Here is a 10,752-nt window from a genome sequence, read left to right as displayed (position 1 = left end):
TCACAAGTGGAGCCCCCTGCTAGCGGGAGGTCTGAAGTTCACTACACAGTAGTCTCATACTCCATCACCTCTTTAGGACTGGTGAGGCTGCGGTATTGGATCCGTGGCGTCACTGGAGACGTGTTCTCTAGCACCAAGATGGTCTTCCTCAATCTGCGGTCGATGAAGTGTGCATCCCAGGCTGGGTAGTTCTTTCTGGGAAGGTCAATGCGAATCACTGGACCCTCGCTTTTGGGTGTTCGAGGGGATGGTACTGGAGGCACACTCAGTGGCCTCACCTGAAACACGGGCAGGCAACTGTCCCGGTCTGCGATCCCTGGCTCTCGGTCCCCACCCGTAGTCCTTGGTAGGGTTCTTGGGGGGCTGGTGACCACATCTGGTTGGGGTAGAGGTGTCCCGAGATCCCCGATGCCACCTAATCCAATGACCCCCATCCCTTCCTCTACACAGCTCCATTGAGTGCCAAGGATCGGTCCATCTGGATGGAGCAGACAGTAGTAGACAAACATGAAGAAGGTTCCCAGGGCGTAGCTGCACACAACCACACACACGATAATGAGGGCATAGAAGTCCAAAGTGTGTGGCCCGCGGTACATGTACCAGGCTGCTGTAAGTGCTGCGTTCTCCACCAGAATGACGCAGTAGTAAATGCCCAAGCGAAAGCGTGCAGGTCCCTCCTTGACATTGAACCAGCAAAAGATGTAGATTATACCCACCACCATGTTGTAGATGATCTCCTCCCACTTGGACATGCAGAAGTCCGTCTCTCCCTGGATAATCCAGAAGGTCATAGCACACCAATGTGCCACGATGAAGATGCCGAAATAGAGCTGGAAGACAGAGGCGAAGAGCGCAAAAGCAATGGTGCGAGCACCGATGGTGAACAGGTGCCACAACATCTGCACGATCACTGCCTTGTAGGACATGGGGAGCTTGTCATCCCGCGAGTCTCGGAGGACCTTCTGGTAGGATGCAATCATCCAGGCCAAGGAGACCAGAGAGGCAGAGGCAGAGAGACCTGCTCAGAACAAGAGAGAAATGGTAAGTAACCACAGTACAGTGTGAAAGACAGGGATCACCATTATTTGGTTACATTTCCTGTAAGCAGACATTACGTAGTGACACTGACTGGGGACAGCTTCCATTGGAGTGGGAGCTATAAAGTGTTGGTTTTAAAATTCCAGTAGGGTGCACAAAAACAAGGAGTGAAGAAATGAAAAACTGATAGATGATATAGTTCTGTGAAATGTTGTCTATTTTCTTCTAAACTGAAGCAACCAGAGGATGGTCTCTGACTTGCAGTGCTGTATTTATTTTGGGTGTGTAAAAATGTATTGATAGAAAATACACTGATACCAGGGCATACATTTATAATTCATTGCAGTTTATATTTTATTATATTCAATAAAGCAATAATGTATGTTGTTGCTGTCCAAAGAAAATAATGTATTCTATTTTTGGTTTTAGGTTATTGCATCATTTGGACACAGCAGCTGTCCTTCACATTGTGTGAAAATATCATGATGAATGATCCAACAGAAATACTCCAAAATTACTTGGAATAATTCATTATTATTATTATTATTTTATATTGATATTCATTGAAAGTTAATGCATAAAAATGTGTGAATTCCTTTTTTTTATGTTTGTAACACTTAACCCAGGACCCATAGATTATTTGGGTGTGTGTAATTGGAACTTTAAAAGGGTTTGAGAACACAGAGTCCTCAACACAAACTCAGCCTGAGCCAAAATCAAGACACACTTTGTTCAGTTCATTAAATAAGCTCTAAAAAGGTCGATTACCACTACGGTCTTATCACTGTTAAACTTCAATTTGTCCTGCGGCGCTAAATATAAAAGCTAATCAGAATCTTTATGAAAGACCTAGGTTTGCGCATTCTCAGAACCCCACCCCTCAATATTTAATTAGCTCTGATGTGATTCATTGCTAATTGGACATGCAACTGAATTATTAATGGGAGAACAATGCATAATTCATGCATTAAATAATGTCTCTCATGACATGCACCTCAATGAAGATTTCCTGTTCTTCGAGTGATATTGGAGGCGCATGTTCTGGGAAGGCTGTGTGACTCTTTAAAAGTATTGCGTAACATTAGGAACACATACTGCATTGTAATGACAGGCTCTCTTTTAAGAGAGAAGGGCCAGGGGACGCCTGAATCTACAGCTGAAATTGTGACGTGATTGTCAGGTTTGCTGCCATTGCTTTAAGGCTTAAGTTATATTTCAGTTGAGCTGTAGCACCTGCACCGACAACAACCCATCACTCTGCTTAGCGAATGCCTGGGACGATGCCTCCCAGGTGTGCGCGCGCACACACACACAAACACTGTTTATTGGTTTGACAGACAGATGCTTTATATTTTGTTTACAGGTACCCTGGGGTGTGCATGGAAGCGAACAGGTGGAAGATGTGTGCATGAGAGAGAAGGAGAGACAGAGACACAGAAGGGGGAGAGAGAGAGAGAGAGAGGGTTGAACTTTATCTCTAGGGCTTCCATAGGTCTGACGGTATCACTGAGATCAGCACTTTAATACGGCTAGTCTGTTTGTCTGTTTACCCACAAGGTCCCTGCAGACATCCTTTGTTCTACTGCTCTTGTCCCTTGCTAACCACACACACACACACATACACAAACACACACACAAAGAGCTTTGAGAGCCCATTTCTATGTCATGTATATTATATAGCTTAATACAGTTAACCAGCCATTTATTTTTATTTTTTTATTATATATGTATATATATATATATATATATATATATATAATTATGGCTGGTTAACAGTATTAATATATATAAGTCTTGGATTTAATTTGTTCACATTTATCAATTTCACTATTTGCATCGGTCCCAAAAACAAACTTTAAAGACAGGTCTTTGTGAATACTGAATATTACATAAATTATTAATATTATGACAAACACATATAGAGTTTCTTTATGTATGTAGTTTAACACCCTGTCTTCACCTTGTGTAGATACATGTAGAGATTTACTTTTATTAGGATAAGCTTTTTGTGAATGTGGCCCCCAAATCATGGAATATATCTAGACCACATACACACACACACACACACACACACACACACACACACACACTTTAGACAAGATAAGGAATCAAAACAACAAACTTTTTCACTCATCTCAGTTCTTTCATTGTTTTCCTTTCAAATATCCAATTCACTGCCAAACCTAGTCCTTCTCTCACTCAACACTGCTCTCTCTCTCTCTCTCTCTCTCTCTCTCTCTCTCGCTCAGTTGGAGCTGAACCAGATTAGCATAGCTTCTAACTGGAGCGAACTGATAGCATTCGTAGCATTGAGCATTTTCCTGCGCATGCTCTCAGCTCAGGACCCACGATGTCCGATCATTATGAAATCAACCAGCAGGACGCCGCTGAGGTTAGAGCTGCATCTGAACAGAAAAGGACAAAAGGGGACGACTGAAATGACCTGTCTAATTTAGGAACTAGCTTAGGTACCTATATGTAGTTTGTGTTTGACTCTGAACAACAGATTCAAGTGCGGGTAAGAGATAAGAGTTTAGATTTGGTTTTCTATCAATTATAACCATCAAAGCCTATGGTGAAGCATAGCTGAGTAACAACAACAGTTTTACCCTACTCTGGTTTATATCCAGTGTAGGTCTAAGTTACACTACACAGAGAGGGTTATTCTAATAGAGTTACAGTGCATAAACTTCTCAATACAAAACAATAATTAGAAGTACTGGTAATGTAGGGCAAAAGTGATGCAGTTATAGAAGACCTCCTTCAATATATTCTTCGCAATTATTTTTCATTAAGACTTTTCATTTCAGTTCATCACTATTTATAATTTTGCCAGGGATGCTTGACTGACCAGTGCCATGCTTAGAGGTTCTGCCCTGAATGACTAATAGGTCAGCATCTTTGTAAAAAAATCTTTAGAAGTTAGGGTTTACAGCTACATTGACATGTGGAAGCGCACACACACACACACACACACACACACACACACACACACACACAGAGAGAGAAGAAGGAAAACAAGACTAGAGATAGGAGCAACATTTAGTGCTAATGTGTGTAGTGGTGTGTAAATAATCCACTTTTATCCCCAAACACCTCATCTTGCACCGCAGATTTCCCCAGAAGAAGCTTCCCAGACCTCAATCCAACGTCCCTCAGAGTGTCCCTTCCTCGCCCTGCACACTTGGGTGTGGTCTGCATTTCACAAACTGAAGTGGCTTCAGAGCATCCTATTTTTTCTTTTTTAAAAAAGAACCTTTCAACAGAACTTTTATTAGCTGAGTGTTAACACTTGAAATTGTGCCATTTTTTTCTTTTGAACAGTCAGAAATCTTGGAGACCAAGTATGTCCTGGCCCCCCTGCCCTTTTGCTGTACTATTTTGTGTTTATGACATGTGTATGTTGGTTTATGTTTTGGTGTGTATGCTCTCACCCTACAGATTGCCAGGTATATTGATAGAGAAATCAGGTTGAGAATCATGTGTATGTGTTCTCAAAGCAGGAGTACTATGTGGTTGCCATGGTTCAGGACAGTAACGAATGATGGCTATAGATTATAGATGAGTGTGTTCTCACGTGTGTGTGTGTGTGTGTGGAGGAACTGGTGTAGTTACCCAACATTTTTTATCTTATTTTATATTTCCTATTTTATTGAAAACTGTGAATAACAGAGAACTGTTTGCACACCAAATGTGATCTTTGAGATATCAATGAAATAACATTCATTTATGCTAATTTTCTAATATATTTTTGTCTAATTTCACAAATATGAACCAAACAAATCATATTTATACAACCTTGGAAGGGACAGTTGAGTTGAATCAGTTTTGTTTTTTGATAATTATGTACACACAATATCTTTTGGCACAAAAGCATTTTCTTAGTGCAGAAACAAAAACCCTTCCTGTATTGTATATTTTACTGTGTAAATAATTCTCAAAAAATATAAGTAGTTTGCATCTGAATTGTGCCAAATCAAATGAATTGAATTAGTTTGCAATAATTTGAGATTTTATGATGCATTCAACTAAAGTTAGTATGTTAACTGAGCAGTAGTTAAACAACAGAAGTACAACCCTTTCTGTTGTTCCATATTTAGATACTCAGATGCGCCTCCTGCTCTTACACATAAAGGCATTGCGTTTAGGACAAATAGCTAGTGATGAAGATAATACAAGTAACACTTCTGGCAAAGAAGGGAAAGAATATTTCTGTGCAATATTTGCCATATGTTTTATTGCTTCATGTTTATAATATTAGTGTATTGTGGTTTGTTGCTTTTCACATAACTAATGCCATAAACTTTCCAGGTGCCCCAACCGAGACTTTGATCTTCAGGCTGTCATCAAGCTTGGCCCTGGGTGTTTTAAGAAGTATGTTTTAATATTCCGAACTTAAACTGAACCCTGGAGCAGGTAAGATATGCAGCATAAGTTGCCATGGTAATGTATCCTAGTGAAAATTGATCCACTAATGTGTGTGTGTGTGTGTGTGTTTATGTTTGTGCACTCTCACCCTGAAGGGGCAGTATGTGTCTGCTGTGGATCATGATGCTGAGTTGCAGCACTAGCTGGGGAGCGCTCTTCAGGAAGGCCTCCAGCAGCCTCAGCATGTTGATGTCAGCCGTCTCAAACATCAGGCGCCAGTAGCAGTGACGGTGACCCGGCTCAGTGTGCCACCGGCTCTGCACTCCCAGATACAGCGTGTGGATATACCTACACACATACACACACACGCACACGCACACACACACACAAGGCAAAGGCCAAAGGATAGTTTGTGTCACTCCAAAACAGTTTAAGACTATTCGCTGTCATACTTTTGATATTAGAACAAAAGAAAACAAGTTGAAAGCACTTGAACTTGTCAATGCTGGAAGTTTTTGAGACCCACAAATAAATTCTTTCATGCTCTCTTACTAATAATTTATAAATGATGGTCTCAGTAATCAAATTATCTATATGGGAAGTTTAGAGTTATTACTGTTATTGTGGGGGGTAAAATATTGATAGAATTAATTTCAGGAGAAATAGTGGGTGAGCTGCCAGATTAGACACAATGCCTTTGCATCTGCAAGGACAAATCTTGGACAAATTTTGAAAATTAGGTGAGAATGCATTGACTAACAATGGTTTAAAATGTAAATAGAATGCACTTCAAAATAACAACTTTTTTCAGTGAAATTTGTGCAGTAATTTAACTAAGAAAATCACACTCTCTGAGATTCTGTTCAAGTGATTTAATACAACTTTACATTATTGATAATTTAAAGGAAAACAACATATATATTTTTACAGTGTCGATTTTCAAGGGTTAAATTGGGCTAGAAATTCAACAGATTGTTACCAGTGCACCGGTACAGAAGAGTAGACGACAAGAGTAGAGTAGACTCTCTCTCTCTCTTTCTCTATCTCGCTCTTTTTTCTCTCTGTCTCTTTCTTTCTCTCTCCCTCTCCCCCTCGCTCTTTCTTGTTCTCTTTCTCTCTCTCTATCTCTCTCTCTCACTCTCTTGCTAAAGTTGAAGCAGCTTCGGGCAAGCTGCATTATCTAAAAGGCTGCAGAAGGGCCTTGGTGTCCTCCTCTCAGTGGATAGGCTGCTGTGGGAAGAAGTGTGGTCCCTGCTTGTGCCTGATAGGTTTGCTGGAGAAGATTGCGTTTCATGCTACTCTGTAATAGGCTGAAAAATGTAGGAGAAACTGGGCTTGCATGGCACTCTGCGAGATCTGAATGTGATTCTTTGCAGACAATGCCAATTAACTCCATTGTGTGTGCGTTTGTGCGCGTGTGTTTGTGTGTATGTGTGTGTGTGTGTGTGTGTGTGTGTGTGCGTTAGCTCACAGAATATGGCTCCAAGTGCATCGTCCAATGCCTGAGAACAAGAACATTTCACATTCACAACAGCCAAAACACGGCGCTAAAATGTCTGTGTGTGAGAGCGTGTTTGTGTTGTTCAGAGGCCTACACGAGAAGCCGGGCAGCGAGCCAGCGACTCTCTCTCTTCATTCTGGATGAAAAGATTGCATTAATCATGAGGTCTCCTCTGCTCCGAGGGCATAAGTGGTTTGAAGTGGTAAAACGGTAGAGATACGAACAAACAGATGGAGACATGATCTAGTTTCTTCAGGCCTGCGTCTCAATGACACCCACTTTTAGAGCCAGTCAATGCCTACAGTTGCCAGTGAGTCATAACAGTGGTGCTGCAATCAAAGCAAATATAACCTGAAAAGTGTATCACTAACCTCTGAATGCATTTTTGATAAATGTGGTGCTCTTCAGCCCAGTCTGAAGAAACTAGTTACACTAGTTAGATGTTTGTGTGTGGGTTTTTAGAAAGAAGGTAAAATCATTAAAGAGTATTTGAACTATTTTTATTTATTATTAATAATTTATATCAAGGGCATAGAATTAGCATGGATTGAGGTGACATGTTTCCACCAATATCCAGCGATTATTGAATTGGTCCCACCAATAATTTGATCCCCTTCAAACCAGATCTGTCAACATCTCATTAACCTAGAGGTGCAGAAAGGGTTAAATCATGTTCTCTACTCGAGTCTCTCCTCCCCGTAACATGTATGGCCAGTGTGATTGGCTGTGCCTTTCCCTGCTGTCCAGTGAGCCTCTATAGTTTGGTTGTGAGCAGCGCCAAAACTGGAAGGAAATCTTTACAGTCATAAGCGAGTATTACTGTGCATCGTGGGTGACACACTGGTCTCAAAAGCGAGTGAGGATGGCAGCAAAAAGGAAGAAGGTGGACAATAAGGTGATATTTTTCAAAGAAACGTGAAATGTAAAAGTCACTTAAAATAATGTTTGCTAATGGAATGAGTCCATCATAATAACAGCAAGCTAAAATTGTCTATAGCTATGAATAACATGGTTTGGAAATTAACTGCACAATTCTCAGTTCTCTTACGTTGTCGTTTTATCATGGAGCAAAGGAAAAAACTAAAACAGAAAGGCAATGGAGGGGAGTGGTGTGTAGATTCATAAGTCCCCTTAAATGTCAAGAGCAAATCTGTGCCATTGATTTATATTATTTATTATTTTTGATTTGTAGATACAAATAATTGCATGGAAATTAACTATAATCTCATGTTTATGCATGCTCCAATATGGGGGATGTTGAGTGCTATGCATCAGTGACACTGTTCTTGTTTAAAATATGAAATGACACCCCAAAGCTTTAGATTAATCACACCATACTTGGAGGGAGCAAGCAAAGAAAGTGATACCACTTTGTCTCTGACACATCAACTTCATTCTGACTTCAGAAGCCTATTCCATTAAAATGAGTACAACAATTCCAAAGACAACCAGAGAAGAACAGATGGAATAGATTGGGTAATTTGGGCCCATACATATCCAAATAAAATGTATCCAAATTACAGTATTGTTAACTTTGAAATCAGTATTTGTACAAGAATTTTATTTTTATTTTACAATAAATAATTAATACAAAAAAAGTATAATATAAAGTGATAAAAATGGCAAACAAAAACACCCCAATATTATACACACATCTGATCACAGTGCCTTTATACACACAGATCTAATCACAGTGCCTTTACGCACACACATCTGATCACAGTGCCTTTATACACACAGATCTAATCACAGTGCCTTTACGCACACATATCTGATCACAGTGCCTTTACGCACACATATCTGATCACAGTGCCTTTACGCACACTGATCTGATCACAGTGCCTTTACGCACACAGGTCTGATCACAGTGCCTTTATACACAAAGCTTTGATATCATTGCCTTTATGCACACAGATCTGATCACAGTGCCTTTATGCACACAGATCTGATCACACTGCCTTTACACACAGAGATCTGATCACAGTACCTTTACGCACACAGGTCTGATCACAGTACCTTTACGCACACAGGTCTGATCACAGTGCCTTTACACACACAGATCTGATCACAGTGCCTTTACACACACAGATCTTATCACAGTCCCTTTGCACACACAGATCTGATCACAGTGCCTTTACACACAGAGATCTAATCACAGTCCCTTTATACACAAAGATTTGATATCATTGCCTTTATGCACACAGATCTGATCACAGTGCCTTTACGCACACAGATCTGATCACAGTGCCTTTACGCACACAGATCTGATCACAGTGCCTTTACGCACACAGGTCTGATCACAGTGCCTTTACACACAGAGATCTAATCACAGTGCCTTTACACACAGAGATCTAATCACAGTGCCTTTACACACAAAGATTTGATATCATTGCCTTTATGCACACAGATCTAATCACAGTCCCTTTATACACAAAGATTTGATATCATTGCCTTTATGCACACAGATCTGATCACAGTACCTTTATGCACACAGGTCTGATCACAGTGCCTTTACATACACAGATCTGATCACAGTACCCTTGTACACACAGATCTGATCACAGTGCCTTTACACACAGTGATCTAATCACAGTCCCTTTATACACAAAGATTTGATATCATTGCCTTTATGCACACAGGTCTGATCACAGTGCCTTTACACACACAGATCTGATCACAGTGCCTTTGTACACACAGATCTGATCACAGTGCCTTTACACACAGAGATCTAATCACAGTCCCTTTATACACAAAGATTTGATATCATTGCCTTTATGCACACAGATCTAATCACAGTGCCTTTATGCACACAGATCTGATCACAGTACCTTTACGCACACAGGTCTGATCACAGTGCCTTTACGCACACAGATCTGATCCCAGTGCCTTTGCACACACAGATCTGATCATAGTGCCTTTACACACAGAGATCTAATCACAGTCCCTTTATACACAAAGATTTGATATCATTGCCTTTATGCACACAGATCTGATCACAGTGCCTTTACGCACACAGATATGATCACAGTGCCTTTACGCACACAGATCTGATCCCAGTGCCTTTGCACACACAGATCTGATCATAGTGCCTTTACACACAGAGATCTAATCACAGTGCCTTTATACACAAAGATTTGATATCATTGCCTTTATGCACACAGATCTGATCACAGTGCCTTTACGCACACAGATATGATCACAGTGCCTTTACGCACACAGATCTGATCACAGTGCCTTCATGCACACAGATCTGATCACAGTGCTTTTACAGTGCATGCTCGATTAGCTGAAGATAAAGAGATGTTTGAACCAATTAAAATGAAAACAATTGATCATTACATAAGTAAGCCCATAAATTATTATAATCATCTTATACATTCATCAAACAGAATGAATAAACTAACACTATCATACCAAAAACATATGGAACATCTAACACTATAAACACATAAACAGCTGGATAAATCAAAATACATCCGACTTGGTGCGGGTGTTCACCCTTATTCCATGCTTCATGACTTGAACCATATCATTAGAAGCAGAACAATCATTATTAGTGAACTTTAATTAGATATTATTGATTGTTCCATTGCAAATACTGATTGTTATTCAGCTAGGAGCCAGAGATGGTGCAGACTGGCTGGCTCATGATGGAAAAAAGTGTGTTGGTTGTGTGTGTATGTGTGTGTTGCACTAATTATGACCTCTGTCCCCACTGGGTAATGTGGAGAACATTTCAAGCTGAGTCACTATCATCTCCCTCTCATGCTGTGCAGCTCCCAACACAAACAAACAAACTAAACCCTTAATATGTACTCCTGCAGGATTGTGTGCTGGGCCTGGAG

The 10,752-nt window shown here is 40.4% G+C and overlaps 1 protein-coding gene across 1 annotated transcript in view; it reads right to left on the bottom strand.

Moving 5' to 3' along the window:
• Positions 1-40: 40 nt before the first annotated feature.
• xkr7b (XK, Kell blood group complex subunit-related family, member 7b) overlaps positions 41-10,752 on the bottom strand; it is an 82,988-nt gene continuing 72,276 nt past the window's right edge. The window contains exons 2-3 of the mRNA XM_066671031.1: positions 5,555-5,754; positions 41-1,018 (exon numbers count right to left, since the gene is read on the bottom strand). Of these exons, the coding sequence (XP_066527128.1) occupies positions 42-1,018; positions 5,555-5,754 (1,177 nt within the window). The 3' untranslated portion in view covers position 41. The remainder of the gene's footprint in view (positions 1,019-5,554; positions 5,755-10,752) is intronic.

This window comes from Hoplias malabaricus, chromosome 5 (genome assembly GCF_029633855.1).
Source record: "Hoplias malabaricus isolate fHopMal1 chromosome 5, fHopMal1.hap1, whole genome shotgun sequence".
Taxonomy (NCBI): Eukaryota; Metazoa; Chordata; class Actinopteri; order Characiformes; family Erythrinidae; genus Hoplias; species Hoplias malabaricus.
This window is presented reverse-complemented; position numbering and strand designations above follow the sequence as displayed.